Raw genomic sequence first — 16,210 nt, 5'->3', positions numbered from 1 at the left:
TGCGATGAGGTCGTCGCTAGGGACGTACCACCGCTGGTCGGTTCGCTGGTGTCGAGCGTCGTCGTCGTCGTCGAGTCCTTGCTCGGACCCGGACAGCTGCCGTTCCGTCGGTGCTTCTTCGGTGAATCGAGCGAATCGGATTTACGATTCTGGCGTCCATTCCAGCGGAGTAGAATCGGAGTGTTGGTTTCACTAGGCGGTTTGCTGCTTTGCTCTGTTGATGCTGCTGCTGCTGCTGCCGCAGCCGCCGCAGCATCCGCCTTGGCCTGCCGGTTACGGCGTGAGAACAGTGGACTATCGGTGAAGCTGGTCACGATCCGTGCCACCGATCGGGACGGTGTGCTGTGCGAAGGAGCGGTGATCGTTGGTGCTGCTGCCGGAGGATCGACGGAAGACGCACTAGCACTGCTACTACTCTCGCTGCCACTCGCTGCGTTCGTCGTTGATTTTCGCTCGAAAAAGCTACACCGACCACTGCTACTAGTGCCATTCGATGTGTCCTTGGTCGAATGATCACCGTGGTGGTTGCTACTGCAGGCCGACCGAAGGTACTGGCCCAAGGTGGTTCGTTTCGTCTTGGATGGTGGAGCTTGCGGTGGTTTCGCGGCATTAACCGTGGCAGTGGTTCCAGTCCCTGGCTCTACTACTCCATTCGTCAGCACACTGTCCGTGCCTTCCGTCGAACTGCGATCCATAGTGGACACTCCTTTCCGGCACTTGGTGCAAACCGTTTCGGTGGAGTTGACCGTCGGTGAAATCTGATGGCAGACCGAGCAACTTTTAGGTTGTTCCTTCCGGTTAAGGATCGGTGTTTTGGAACCACCGTGACCCGATACACCCGCCCCGAACTTCATCGGTGCACCCTTCCGTACGGGCGTACCCGGTTGCACCGGACCGTTACTGCATGCGGTTGCCTTTGAATCGGTTGGCCGTTCACCGGCCGGTTGCAGCTGATCCGAGGACGAGTACTCGGTCTCATTCTCCGACAGCTCGTGTACCTTGGGCATTTGGCGAAAGAGGTTGATCAGATCACGGTTCAGGTTGGGCACATCCTGCAGCACATCGCACGAGTCGAGACTCTTCGATTTCGGATCACTACGCAACCGCGTATCCATCCGTCGCAGTTCACCACAGTCGAGATTACGTTTGGACTTCTTCTGCCGCTTCTTATCGACCAGCACCAACCGCTTGTACGGTGCATCGCGGCGCATCATCGAGAGTGCTTCCTCGCCTGGGACGATCGCCATATTGTCGAGGTATCCGACGCTACAGCTGCGTGTGATCGAGTCGGGAATGCGCGCACTCCCGCCACCGATTCCAGTTCCACCAACGTACGGCATCATCGATGCAACGGTCGGTGTACGATGCATGCCACCGCCACCATTATTCGAGATGCCCGGTGTTTCGCATCCGTTTGTGTCCGGCAATTCGGACGCACCACAGACGAAGGAAGGAGTTTCCGGGGCATCAGAAGCCGCCGCCAGAGTAGCAGCAACTTCTGTCGAAAGTGAGGTGCCTGGCGTTAGTGCTTCGTCGATAAATTTGAGGTTTTGCTTCTTGGGTGTACTATCACCACCACCACCACCACTACCTCTGGCACTGTTGGATTGAGGCTGAGCACTAGCACCACCACCGCACACACTCGTCGCCGGTCGTGGCGGTTCCGGACGGTCGAAGGAGAGATTCAAATTCATCGTTGGCATCGGTGTGGCGCTCATTAGACCACCACCGGCCGATCGTGTCTGAAAATTGTGGTGATGATGATTGTATTGTTGTTGATGGTGATGATGATGATGGTGATGATGGTGATGGTGGTGATGGTGATGCTGATGATGTGCATTGTGGTCGGACGAGACGGAGGACGAGGCGACGAGACTGTTTTTCACCTGCACCAAGCTCCCCATATAGTCCGCGTTGCTGGACGAGTAGCTCATCAGTGTCGTCTGTCCGGCCGGTGGACGGTCAAAGATGATGTCGCTCGGTGCGACGGCATTCTTCGGTGATTGGAGCGTTGGTACGGAGCCCTCGCAGTACAGTGGGCTAATGGCGACACGGGATTGATTGCTGGAGGCCGACGAAGGGCGGCTGACGAGACTGTAACCGATGCTCTGGCGTGGAGGTGTCCGGGCACTACTGTGCACGATCGTGCTACTAGAAGGAAGCTCACTGACGACCACGATCGAACCGTCCTGCGATCCCGTATCCGTATCGTCTTCGTACGATTCCGCCCTGGCCAGTGGTCCTAGCGCTCCGGCGAGCCCTGTCGCACGTCCTGCCGCCGAAGAGCAACCGGCCAGTGCGGACGGTTGTCGACGGGGTCTCGATGGGAAGCGGTTCGGGCGGGGTGACATCGGAGCGATCGGTGGTGCACTCTCGGTCAATAGCTTTCTCCCCAGGGCACTCGTTGCAGGACCTTCACGGATGAGCGATCCGGACGATGAGTGGCCGGATTGATGGGATGTGTAGTGTTGCAGATGTTGTTGTTGCTGCTGCTGTTGCTCTCGTTGCTGTTGTTGCTGCTGTTGCTGTTGCTGCTGTTGCTGCTGTTGTTGCTGTTGCTGCAGTTGATCCTCTTCGTCTTCGGAGAAGATGTTCGGATTAAAGTTCGGATCCGGACCGGTGGGGAAATCGTCTCGCAGCTCCGTTATCACGAGTTTCATTTGGCGCGGTTGTAGATGCAGTAACGAGGTTTTGTACGTTACCTGGCCAAGGTTGGCCGGAAGCGTTTTCGCCAGACCGTGAATTTTGAACTTTGTGCCCCAAATGTTGGAGGTCACTTCGACTAGTTTTACGTGCTGTGGGAAGATACAATGAAAGATGATTAGAATATTGCCCTAAGCTCCAATGTGACTTCACAGTTACCTCCGGTAGCGTGTCCAGATAGGCTAGATCTTCATTATTTTCCGTCGAGTCGGAGTTTTGGTTTGGCGAGCGATCGTTAGTGCCTTGGTTACGCTTTTTCGTCGTCGTCTTCTGTTTCCTCTCCAACCGTGGTGATCCTGTAGGACATGGCATGTAGGAAAGCGAGATGTGATCACAGTTATTGATCAAGATACGCGAATTATTCCTCGCCATGAAGCACACTTACGACACTCGTCGTCGAGATCACTTTCCGAGCTATCCGAGCGACCGTTTGTACCGTTGGTCGAATGGCTCGATGTCGAGGAGCTTTTCGTGGTTGTTGTCGTCGTCGTCGTCGTCGTTGTGGAGTCGGAGGAGTATGTACAGTAGTTAGTAACTTCTGTAAGCAATCGGAAATAGGTGTTAGGGAATGAGAAAAGACACAAAGAGTAGTATTCTGGGGCAGAGCACTCACCATCAACCTGAGGATCGAATATCACAAACTCGGGCCGAATTTTCGAGGTACGTTTGCCCTTCAACAGTGGCACCAGGCCACCGAGAAACTCGAGATAGAGCGTGTAGCAGGTCCCTGAGCTCTGGTTGGAATCATCGTCGTGTCTTATCATCGTACAGTGCAGTCGGGTCGAACAGGCCGGAGGCCGTGATACGAACTCACGTAACGACTTCAGATCGGGTACGCAACACTGCAAGTGAAGTTGAAAGGCAAACACATTAGACCAACATGGCAGTGGGGCGTCTGGCCAGCAAGAAACACCGTACACACTTACCCTTATGGTTTGAGCAAAGAGGTTCCCGATCAGCGCCTTTATCCGACCGGGCAGAGGTAACCGCGGCAGTAATGCTTCGGAAGCCAACGAAGATTGCACCTTTAACCGGCAGAACAACTGCAGTGAGGCGACGCGCCGTGAAACCCACGCAATGTGCACCTGCGTTCCGGTGGCGATAAAAATACGCTTGTCGTTGTGTCCCCAGGTGAGCGCCGACACAGGATACTAGATTGAATGGAATGTGGCAAAAACAAAGCGTTCAATCGAGCCCATCGAGATTCAGTAGGCGAAGTGTTCTGTGGTTGCGCACTTACCGTACTATTCGGGATCTTGGCGGTGTATAGCAGATTGCCAGATTCCGTGTAAAACTTTAACAGATTGTTGTACACCGTAGCCCCGGTATGAAGGTCCGTCATCGGCGGGCTACCGTGTTCGGTACCGGCCACAGCAAGCAGTTCCCGTGAGTTGCTCCACTCCATCACGATACCGAGCGCCCCGTTGAGACCGGTGTTGATCTGGCTCGGCGTTATGTCATCGTACGACTTCAGCAGATAGATGTACCCGTTCTGGAAGCTAACGGCCAGCACGAAGCTACGCTTGGACGCATTCGTTACGCCCGGTTCCGTGTCTTCACCCTCCTCCATCTTGAACTTCTCGCACGACCACGCCATCGCCGTAATGCCAACGTCCGAGCTGAGCGGCACCTGCGAAACCATCGCACCGTGCACGTCCATCACGATGATCTGGCCCTGGGTCGTACCGAAGTACACCTGCTGATCGTCCGGTGTCCAGATGCCGCACGTGATGGTAGCATCGAGGTTCAGCATCGACGACCAGTACCGCTGACCGGCGACCGAACCGACCAGCACGAACCCATCCTGATAGCAGATCAGTGCCATCCGGCCATCGTGTGACCAGGAGAAGTGCGTCACCGGCGTGTTGCGATCGTTGATCAACTCAACGCTCCATCGGCCCTCGTACTTGATCCACACGAAGATGATGCCGGAACTATCACAGCTCGCCAGCTTCTGGTACGGTTCGTTCCACTTCACCAGGATCACCTGTGCAGAACGAGCATAAGAGTGTGGCATCCGGTATGAGGTTTGGATGAACCATGTTTCGGAACCAGTGGACACACCGCACTTACATCCGATCGATGCCCCCGAAGGTTGTAGTTTGTCCGCAGCGGGTAATCGACGTTCTTCTTGCAGTGCGAGGTCGTAAACGTGACACCGACAATGCCACGCACGTTCCCCGTTGCCAGCCATCCTTCCTGGTAGTAGTTGGTTCGGTTCAGCTTCCAGCCTTCTTCCTGCAAGCAAGCAAGCATCATGGGAGGTGAGGGAGAGAGAGAGAGCGCGAAACACGTGTTAGGTCAGCGTAAAGTGTAGCAAATTGTAGACGAGCGAGCAAATGATTGGAGTTGGACCGAGTCCGAGGAAGTCTTTAACCTTCACCCGAAAGGCCACATACGCGAATGCGGAAATGCCACGTCAATGCAGACGGCGCTGCAGTTCCCTCCAGTTATCGGGCGGCATTTGCCTTGGAACCGACCATTGGTTTCACGACAATCGATATAGTGTGGCATCGAAGTGTAGTAACGCAAACACGCTAAATGCTTCGCTTTTAGGAGGACAAGGCTGGACTTGGTGGACGATATGGCGCATGCAACTTCCGGTTGCTTCGAGTCACTGCAGCCCGCGTTCTGGTGTTGAAAGCGTTGCGTGCCGTGTAGTCGTCTTGCGTTCGGGCCAGGCCCTCGATCATGATCCTTGGCGGAGCTGTTTGGGGGTCAGATGGGCACCACTGCACGCTGCTTGCTTTTCGCGTGTTGGTAACCACGCAAAGTTTGGTTAGCAACGGTGCCTCGAAATGGTTCCATTGGTTTCCAGCAGAGATTACTGGAGGAACGTAACCCAAAGGGATCTTGGATGATGGTGCCTCGCCATTCGATCTTCATTTTTTTCCATTTCTGCCTTCCTTCCTTCCTGCTGGATGACATTTTTAAACCCTCCTGAGCTCTGACGATCAGGATAATGAACGAGCGCGCGACCAGGCAGCGATTAATACAACAAACAATTCCCGCATTCGTCTGAAATGTGCGTGAAGCATGCAATCCTGCCGTCGAGGACCACGCCACCCCGGTGGTGGGCCTCGTTCGAGGGGCTATTGTGTTTGCTTTGGGTTGTTTCGAATAACTATTTGTGGTACGGATTAGTGAGGGGTGAGGGCCGGGTTTCCCACTTCCATTTTATCGCTGCAATTGCTTCTGTAATCGCTATGTCAATAACATGCCATCGAGCGCCAGAGCGTACAGTGTTCAGCAGGACATTTTGTTGTCCAAAAATCATTAGCAACCCAGCATTTCCGTCGTTCGTCCTCTCTGGCCTGTACTGCTCACGTCTGGACAGTGCGGATGAACTACAGCTATCGCTGGACTCGCTGCTGCTGCTGCTGCTGCTGCTGCTGGATCCATTATGCTCACTAACCCATTGTCCTGCACCCGGTACCAATGGCGGCCTAATTCTGACCATGCACGGGACGGGGGGATGCTCCTCAATACAGGCTCCTTTTCCAGCGAGATTGTCACGATAAAAAAAATAATGCGGAAGAATAGGAACGCTGTCTCTTCGGCCCGATCTCGCTTGGCGGCGGTTGGTCTGGTGACCTACAAAAGGCCGAAGGCGAAGGGTTTCCATTACACACCGTAGCAAGTGAAACGCCACAAGTTTGGCTCCGGCCACCGAAGGGTAGAAAAGAGAGTGGAGGGGGGGGGGGGGAGGGTGAAGGAAAATCGATTCTCTCACCCCAGGCGTCGTTACTCGCGGCTCGAGAACGTTCGCGAGTCGCCATTACGAATGGGCCATCGCGAACTGACCATCATGCTGGATGGGGATTCGATACAGGGAATATTCGATTTAGTTCCTATAAATAGAGCCCGTAATGAGTCACCGGCCTGGATGAGCTACAGAGGGATCGTCTAGGGTCGGTGCAGGTGTAACTGTACCGAACGGATGGGAATGGGAGCGGACAGGTCGTTAGGATGGAGCAGCAAACAAATTTATCACCAAACATCTACCTTGCCCCGTCTGTTGCAGTGCTAGTGACGGCGGGGAACTAGGACACCGGGAGAAGGGCACGACGGGGTCCAACGTTGAAGTTAATAAAACAGTTACAAAGTATAACGCGTTGTTGGCTACAGGAGGAAAGAGGAAATGGGCGAGACCAATGCATAAACGCCCCAGTAGGAAGTGTCAGGAACTGATAATTGAAACATTGTTGCCCGGCACATGCTCGCAAAAAGCCACACAGCCCTGAATCCGATGCGGCTAGGAAGGGGGGGGGGGGGGGGGAATGCAGTGGCAGTAAACGTGTTGGTGCCCTGAATCAACATTCCATTCCGGGTTTTGATGAAGAATCGTAACATGGAGCATTTCCGTAGCGACTCGATAAAAACCAGCTAGTCCTACGTGCCCCAGCGTGCAGTGAAACAGTGGAGGAATTTATTTTTGCGTAAAATTCATTTTCGCAACTGCATTGCGTTTGGCCGTTAAGTTTGAAAAGATGTTACAATCATTTATCATAACATTTATCATAACTTTATTTCAATCATTTATCATAACTATTGAAACTTTCCCTCTTTCATTTTTGTATTTTTTATTGGTAGTTTATTTAAACTATTTTATCTATCACTTTTTAACATCCCTCAGATCCTTTGGTTATTTAACCACTTAAAACTCTATTTCAAACCCCGGAAAGTATGCAATTTTACCTATTACCTGGCGCCTCCATCATCGGATCCGTATTTCCGGCGTGGCGACCAGTTTTGGAATTGCCTTTACTTCTATGGCAACGAACACCAGCACCCGTAGGGCTTTGGTGGGAAAAGCAAATTTAATAAAGCCATGCACCTCCAAATGATGTGGTGAAATGGCCTGCGGACTGGTTGATACTTTAAACAGCGGAACGCTAACTGGCTTTTACTTTGTTCTGAGTCTTAGAGACCAAGCAACGATGGGCAAAAATTCAAAACGTTATCTCGGAATTCCTACTTAGAGTGTATTTTGTAAATACATGCTATAATTTTAAATAAAAGGAAAGGAATGAATAAGCATAAGTATTTAGGACTCAGATCCAACATTAAGAAACATTAGAAAGATTTCTTCACGCAATTTTCGCGTGTCTCCTGCTAGAACAGTAAGTCGTAATAGTCACATCAAAACGGCACACGTTGTTTGTAATAACTCAACTATCATCGATGGATCATCAGGGCAAACAATTACCTATCTACGCTAGCGCTCAGCCCGTTATTTCCAGCTCCCCATTAGCTGGCGACCCCTTCCATCATCCATTGCGTCAATCTGCATGTCACTGGCCGTTGAAATATCGCTTCAGTGGGATGGCATTTGTTAAAATAAATGGTTGATAATGATCAGTCGCCGGGGCGATGCAATTGCGAAACCGTATAATTGTTCTGACAGCGAGAGAAACGATCACCACCGGGAACCGGGCGTACCGAGTCCATGTTGAAAGGCATGTCCTACATCGTCGTCATAGTCATAGTGCCGGTTGTATGTTCACTTTGCTTCGCTATCGAAAGGGGCACGCTTATCCGTGCATCATTCCCATTGTACGGCGACAACGACGACAACGACGACGATGAGTCACGCCGTGTATCCTGTTGGCCATTATAAAGAAAAAAAAAACTGTGTCCTATGCTGCCGTCCAACGAGGGACACGACGAGCTGAATGTTAGGGGGAAGGGAGGAACTCTTGTCCCTCTCGTGTGCGCTGTGGGACACTGTCGATTACTCGACGCTGATTAAACTGAAATTTATTGGCCGTTGTTTGTTTGCTGGGGAGAAAATTTATCATCCCTACGCTCGATTTGCTAGCTCTAGCTTGGTCTCTAGGTCTCGGTGTCCGTAGTGGACAGCAAACCCGATGCCGTGCACCACCACAATGCAATGACCGGCAACAAGAATCACGTGGCGTGCCCGGCGGTCACGGTCTGGCCTCGACTTCCGTCGAACCCCTGTTTCCGGTTGCGAATCCCTCGAACATGCACGTACTTGGTTCGCTTCTGCTTCTGCTAATCACCATCGCTCCAGAGCGGCGTCGTGTAGGAGAGCTGTCTAGTGATAACACGCCTTCTTCTCATTTGACAACCCGATCCGGAGATGTGGGATGGAGTGTTGGTAGCAGCTTAGGGAAACTAGCGAGCCGGCAAACGAAACCTCCGGCAGAAACTCGCCATACGTAACGGTTTCCCAGCGGCGATGACCGGGACGGGGAGGTGCCGAGAGTTGTGGATGAGTAAAATTTTCAAACGCAGTGAAGAGTAATTTTCCATTATAAATATTTCCAACTGACCCACTTCCGGCGCCATGGATGGTGGAATAGTAAAGGAGCGCCACTTTGCGCGAAAAACCAGCGGAAAGCCGTTGAACATCATTTGCCTCACGTGTGAGGCCGATGGCACGGGGCATCACCGTGATAAGGCAGGCGAACCGGTGCAACCGGCACTAGTGCGCGATGTAGCAAGATGGGAAGTTTTTTTTCGGGATGCCACCAGCAAACTTCTGGGAACTGAAATTACGCCAAAAAGGCTGTATCACCTATCGTTACGTTTTCGTTTGCCAGCAGCATTTAAGCAATTTAGTTTAAGTTACACGTCATCGGTGCAAGTGCATTTAGTTGGAATGCAAATGCGTTGGCCAAAAAATGCAACCGTAATGACACGCCATTTGAACTGCACTGTGTGGCATATGGACTGATACTTATTTAAACTTTGTTTATTGACCGCTTTTCGTTTCGTTAATAGTTTATTTAGTTAGATAGTTTCGTATACTTTATGCCTTCATCACTGTCGTCTTCAGCTAACACTACATAAAAAAAGTCACCACACATGTTAAGATTTGATCCCAGTAGTCCGATATATTGTTCTTCAGTTAGCGTATCTAATACCATAAACATCCATTTTCACTATAAACTCGTTGATGGGCGTATTACTTTGCACTTTCGCATATACGTGTTTCTTTGAGTCTTGTGGGACGGTAAAAGTACATGAGCTGGTTGAAGCTGTTTGAATACTGGCCAGTGATATTTGTTCATTGTACAGTGGATTTGGTTTGTAGTCTAACTGCACGTCCAGATTCGTTGGCTCAGCAACTGGCCCCTTTGTCACCACAATCGAATAGAGTAAGCTATCCCCTATAGGAACAAGGCACATAACGGATATTAATTCCTGACACTTTGAAATCGATGCTCGATGCGTTAAATACTCACCGCTGACTCGTGATCCAAACCCAAAATTACAAGACAATACAGATTGCGGAAGACACACAGCGAGGAAGGCTAACAGAACAGCGAATGCGAATTTCGATGCCATCGTGAAGCTGCTCTGACGAGTTTGACGCTTTTGATTTGACTTTTGTATCGCGTTGAGCGAGCAATCACAATGTTATCAACGCGGCTACAGGTCGTATCGTGGTGTAATGATAAAACTCTCATCAAAAACATCATTAACACAACCGTGTTGAAGCTTATCTTTGCGTCACGCTGTTGATTATCATCTGACGAAGCATTAGTCACCGTATGTGGTGTAAGCTTTGGCTTATCTGTGCGATATGCCGCCTTGTTTCGAACAGCGGGACTGGATTCAATTCAACAGCTAACAACAGAATGGTAACAGGTTTCGGTTGAGAAACAAAAAAACATACAAATCGAAATCAATAAAAGAGTTTAGCATTTCTCATCAGAATGCTGTTCGAACGTCTTATGTTTGGCCACATGAATAATGAATGATGGAACATCATCCGGCCTCACAGCTAACGAATGGAAAACGAACGCCCACGAAACCTTATCGGTGGTCCGTGTTTGGTGAACAAAACTCAAATAGTTAATCCACTGAGTTCTCTCAATAGTAGCTCCCAAGAGATGCTTAAATTAGGATCGGATGATGGACGATTGATTGAATCGTAGGCCGTTTGCTTGCCTTCCAGCCTATTGAAGAACAGTTTACCAGTGTTACCAAACTGAGGATTTATGATTCATGTTGACTGATTGCAAAAAATAGTGGTAATCTCCAATTCGATTTCCTGCTTAGTAATTCAAAACAGCTCGAATTAAAATATGAGTGCTTTGCTATTTAGAACAAATGTCTTATGACCATTGTCTCTTTACCCGTAACCCATAACGATACTTGATCAAAATGGACTGAAAAATGAAAGATTGACAGTAACAATAATCGCAATCAATAATGGCTAAGAGAAATCATTTCCCCCTTACACATTCTTTACTAAAGACACAGCGTATATCGGTAGAAAGTGCACCCCTCTCAAAGGTTGTTTGGTTGCTTTTTAGCTGGACTTATCCCTAATGCTGTCAAAACCCCATAATCCGCAGAAATCGAAACAGAACACCAAAGGGTCAACACAATTGGCTACCGTACCGTGCGGTACTGGCATTACCTGTTGTTGTGGCACTTGTGGCACGAAAAAGCCGTTCAATCCCTTTGGACTTTGAACTCAAACTCCTCCCTGCGCTAGTTCCTTGTCCAGACAGCAGAGTTTTAGGTCCACCACTGTCCCTTTAATCTGTTGCAGTATGCTTTATGCTTTCTTCAAATTGTTCATTCAAAATTGTGTCTCGAACAATATCATCTCTGATTTCAAAAAATGTGTTTGTTGACATTCCAGTGAATAATGTACCACGAAATATTGAAAACTGGAGAGAAGGTAAAGTGAATACATTAGAATTTTCCTTCCAGAATTTGGAAACCGGTACAAACTCATCGTGACAGGCTGGTGCGGCATTTCCATAGTTTATTTCAGGGCGCAACGGCCGGTGCCGGTCTGTGGTCAGCGATTGAAATCATCGACCGGCAACAACCCCCTGTCTATGGCGGTGCGCGCTAGAGATTGAGCAGCTCTTCACCAGTCAAATAAGGGTTCCATTCTGCTGGGGCATCTGCAGCAGCACTCTGCGTTCGCCACCGATGTTTTGCCATTTTCCATTTCATGTTTGCCATCCGGCTAGTTGCTTCCTCGTTGTCTCCCTCTCTATCTGTGGTGTGGGATGTCCGGCAGATAGAATTTCAGAAAGTCGCTTCAAGCCGGCCCCTAGTCCGCCACCGGCCGTATTCATACGTAATTGGATTTTCATGTCGATGAGTTTTCCTTCATTTTTTTCCTGTTTTTTCCTCGGGACTTTTCCCTCGCTTGTCCCCTCGAAACCAAATCACCTGAGGCATCACCGAATGCTAGTGGCCGGTTAAAGCGGGTTCTCTCGTCTACAACGAGACAGGTAATGGTGTAGTTACCAGCCGTTCGCTAGTACCAGCAGCCAGCAGCCAGTAGTGAGTAGATGAACATGAACTCTGGTGTTGCTTCTGCTTCTGGTGTCGTTGGTCTGGTTAGTTATGGCGCTTCGCGTCTCGGGGTTTAGTGCCACACGGTTTGAAGATACATTTGTGGCCCAAGCCATCCGGATGCTACAGCTATCCTGGTGAAGGTGTTTACCCCCCCGGCACTCAGGAGGTTCATATTGAATGCATGGAAAAAAAGGATTTACCATCCCAGCGCTCAGCGGACCTTGCGGACCGGCGGAATGCTGCGGAATACCACCTCGGTGTTCACTGTTTTCTTTTCCAACCGGCCGGCTGGCCGGTCTCGGAGGGAGCAATCGCTTAAAAGTCGTCTTTTTGCGCTCGTGCACCCCACCATGCGCCATGGAAGAACCGTAGGGTTGCGGTGCTATACACCTCTGCGCTCGTTGCGAATTGCTTTTACCTTTTGCGCCTTACAGGTGGAGAGTTACATTTTTTATTAATATTGATTTTCCTTTCGCACCGTTCCATTTCCTTCGTGTATCCTGCTGGCTGAAGCTGGGGGATTTTCAGTCCGCTTCTGGAATGAAAACGCGCGCTTTGCGGAGCGTTTTGAGGAGGAACAGAAACGGCAATCATCACTCCCGAAGCGCTCGGTAGCTTTACAGCCCAGCAATGCTAACTCACTGGACGTTGCGCAACGGCAGGTAGCTCGTTTGTGTCCCTGGCAGCTGCTTACTGCCGCAAAAGCACGGAACGGACCACCACTGTAATCTAAAATAGGTTGATGCCCATCACGATCTAGCGGATCAGTCGAAAAAAGGTCCTACAACAATCGTTCTCGCAGACTGGGACGCGGATAAGCGGATCAATTGGTTGGTTCAACCAATGCCAATCGATTACGCTACCAACATATTAACCACCCAAGGTTCTCCAACATCCAATTACGAACCTCGACCGTATTTGTGCCGTCCGGAGTGGAGCCCGGATGACCTTTGTACTAAATCCGAGGACAACCAGTCATCGGGTGCTATGATCTGCTTGAACGATTCTACGATTTTGGCATTCATCTCGCGTATTCAATTTATGTTCGAGTAACACTGACACACTCCGTTCCACCGGAGGCCCCAGTACTGCCACATTTCCCGCGCATTTAGCCAATTCACGAACAGAGTATTGGCAGATTTTCAAAGAAAATGGATTTGGACGGGTAGGAAAAAAGGGAGAAAAATGAAGCAAGATAGAAAACCAACACAGTTCTTGGTCAGTGAAGCGTGTGAAAATGCTGTGATTGCTCGTTGCTACCGATCGATGGCGGTCCTGGGGAGCATCTGTGGCCTCATCGAGAGCGAGTGAGTGAGCAAGCTAGTATCACTCACCCAGCGTTTGGTGTAACGCCAGGAACCGGGATATTTTCCAGGTACCTTCAACGGAACCGATCTTGGCCGCCACATAAGTTTTCACATAGGTGGTTCCAACGGGGTTTCTTAGCGTGGCGGCGTGCAGAAGGCTGCTGGCTGCTGTACTAAATGTTATGTTTTATTTTATGGCCAATTTTGGTAACAACTTTTCTACTGCATGCTGCGAAGCCCGCCAGTCTGGATGAAGCCCATAAACTGTACGTTTTGCGGAAGATCTTTCACTTCTGCTCATCCTGCCGCACTCGAGAGCCGTTGCCTTTCGGAGTAGAGGTTTGGCTTTATGGTGGTGTCATTTTTAAGAGAAACTGCATTGCGAGCCATCGTAAAGCGTTCTAGTGGAGACGATCGTACATTTTACCGCCAAGAATGGCAAACCTTAACCAAAATGGCTTACATTTGAAATATGTTCGTGTTACATAAACGAAGCGGTGGCATAAACGGAGTATATCAAGAGTTTGTGCAAAGCTGCTAGGGATTTCGGTTTCTTTTTTCGGTTTCCATCAGCGATATTTCTGCTAAAAATATCTCATTTTCCAGAGAAGCGATTAATTGCCATCGATAGAGCTAGGGGCAAAAATAGGCTACAAATAAACAAGTTCTACGAATAGTGTCGACCAGAACACTACGGAAGCAACAACTTGACACTTCGGTTGGTGCGTATTCTGTTTTTTTCCTGTTTTCTGGAAACACAAGCGGAAGAATGCGGAGAATTGTTTTATAAAAAAATTGATGGCGTTCTAGCCAAACAGTGAAGATGTTTGAGTGTTTAGCGGACTAAGTTGATTCACTCAGATTATTCTACTTTCATCTGGTTCGCCTGTTACTACAAGTATTTCTTTTGTCTCTATTATTCTTTTGTAATACGACGATGACATAAATTGCAAAATGAGTAGACTATTCTGGGTACATCATTCGATGCGATAAAATGCTAAACTCGTAACTAGCAAGATAAGATAGTAGCGGTGTTTCGTATCAGTAACCTATTATTCTTCCTGTTTTCGTCACTGTCGTCTTCAGGAAACAATACACCCAAAAAGACATCACACAACTGAAACTTTTATCCCTGTTGATTGATATATTGTTCTTCAGTTAGCGTATCTAATACCATAAACATCCATTTTCACTATAAACTCGTTGATGGGTGTATTACTTCGCATTGTCGAATATACGTGTTTCTTTGAGTCTTGTGGGACGGTAAAAGTACATGAGCTGGATGAAGTTGTTTGAACACTGGCCAGTGATATTTGTTCATTGTACAGTGGATTTGGTTTGTAGTCTAACACTACCTCCAGATTCGTTGGCTCAGCAACTGGCCCCTTTGTCACCACAATCGAATAGAGTAAGCTATCCCCTATAGGAACAAGGCGCATAACGGATATTAATTCCTGACACTTTGAAATCGATGCTCGATGCGTTAAATACTCACCACTCACTCGTGATCCAAACCCAAAATTACAAATGCATTCGGATTGCGGAAGACACACAGCGAGGAAGGCCAACAGAATAGGGAATGCGAATTTCGATGCCATCGTGAAGCTGCTCTGACGAGTTTGACGCTTTTGATTTGACTTTTGTATCGCGTTGAGCGAGCAATCGCAATCTTATCAACGCGGCCACAGGTCGTATCGTGGTGTAATGATAAAACTCCCATCAAAAACATGATTAACACAACCGTGGGGAAGCTTATCTTTGCGTCACGCTGTTGATTATCATCTGACGAAGCATTAGTCACCGTATGAGGTGTAAGCTTTGGCTTATCTGTGCGCTATGCCACCTTTTTTTGAACAACGGCATTGGATTCAATTCAACAGCTAACAACAGAATGGTAACAGGTTTCGATTGAGAAACAAAAAAACATACAAATCGAAATCAATAAAAGAGTTTAGCATTTCTCATCAGAATGCCGTTCGAACGTCTTATGTTTGGCCACATGAATAATGAATTATGGAACATCATCCGGCCTCACAGCTAACGAATGGAAAACGAACGCCAACGAAACCTTATCGGTGGTCCGTGTTTGGTGAACAAAACTCAAATAGTTAATCCACGGAGTTCTCTCAATAGTAACTCCCAAGAGATGCTTAAATTAGGATCGGATGATGGACGATTGATTGAAAAGTAGGCCGTTTTCTTGCCGTCCAGTCTAGTGAAGAACAGTTTATCAGTTTTACCAAACTGAGGATTTATGATTCATGTTGACTGATTGCTAAAAGTAGTGGTAATCTTCAATTCGATTTCCAGCTTTATTTTAAGAATTTGTTATTTATTCCCTGCGTGTTAGAAATGAAGCTACAAGTATGAAGCTGTGACCAACACCATTAACATAAGCATATGATGCAGAAACGCTTTTTTCCTATTTTAATATAAACATGTGCCCTGGCACTGATGTTGTTTGGGCCCAAATTACGCACAAGAAAGCACAATCAATTCTTATTCTTCTTCTGCCGGCAGTTTATGCTGAGAGCATACAAGCGCATTGCCTGCCCATCGAACGTCGTCCACAAGCGCAGAAAATGCAAATGAAAGGTTTTGAATGAAGAAACGACCCTTTTGCTGTGACACAATTCGCTCTGGCACATTACAATTCTCTTCATCTCTGCGTTGGAATCTGATTTACCGAAGGAAGCAAACAAAACAAAACATTCCTAATGCGATGCAAACTATGCTGCAGTAACCGCTAAAGGCCACCCTTGGCCACCGAGAAGAGCGGTCGCGGTTCCAACATCAATATTTTATCGTGTCCTTGCATCATTCCGGCGGTGGGGAGTTTATTTTTTTCTGCTTTGCTTCCGTTTCCGTTCTAATGGCTTTGCGTGATAGAAAAAAGAATA

At 48.7% G+C, this 16,210-nt stretch overlaps 1 protein-coding gene across 3 annotated transcripts in view; it reads right to left on the bottom strand.

Moving 5' to 3' along the window:
* Positions 1-16,210, bottom strand: part of LOC126569911 (serine-rich adhesin for platelets) — a 32,171-nt gene that overhangs the window by 3,337 nt on the left and 12,624 nt on the right. The window contains exons 1-8 of one of the 3 annotated variants that reach the window (XM_050227315.1): positions 5,184-5,272; positions 4,777-4,934; positions 3,944-4,690; positions 3,630-3,854; positions 3,317-3,545; positions 3,089-3,241; positions 2,863-2,999; positions 1-2,795 (exon numbers count right to left, since the gene is read on the bottom strand). The exon at positions 1-2,795 is cut by the window's left edge and continues 436 nt beyond it. In XM_050227315.1, the coding sequence (XP_050083272.1) occupies positions 1-2,795; positions 2,863-2,999; positions 3,089-3,241; positions 3,317-3,545; positions 3,630-3,854; positions 3,944-4,690; positions 4,777-4,934; positions 5,184-5,217 (4,478 nt within the window). In that variant the 5' untranslated portion in view covers positions 5,218-5,272. Of the gene's footprint in view, positions 2,796-2,862; positions 3,000-3,088; positions 3,242-3,316; positions 3,855-3,943; positions 4,691-4,776; positions 4,942-5,183; positions 5,273-16,210 lie in introns of those variants that run through there. The other 2 variants (XM_050227313.1, XM_050227312.1) reach the window with 2 other exon arrangements.

This window comes from Anopheles aquasalis, chromosome 2 (assembly GCF_943734665.1).
Source record: "Anopheles aquasalis chromosome 2, idAnoAquaMG_Q_19, whole genome shotgun sequence".
NCBI classification, from domain to species: domain Eukaryota; kingdom Metazoa; phylum Arthropoda; class Insecta; order Diptera; family Culicidae; genus Anopheles; species Anopheles aquasalis.
This window is presented reverse-complemented; position numbering and strand designations above follow the sequence as displayed.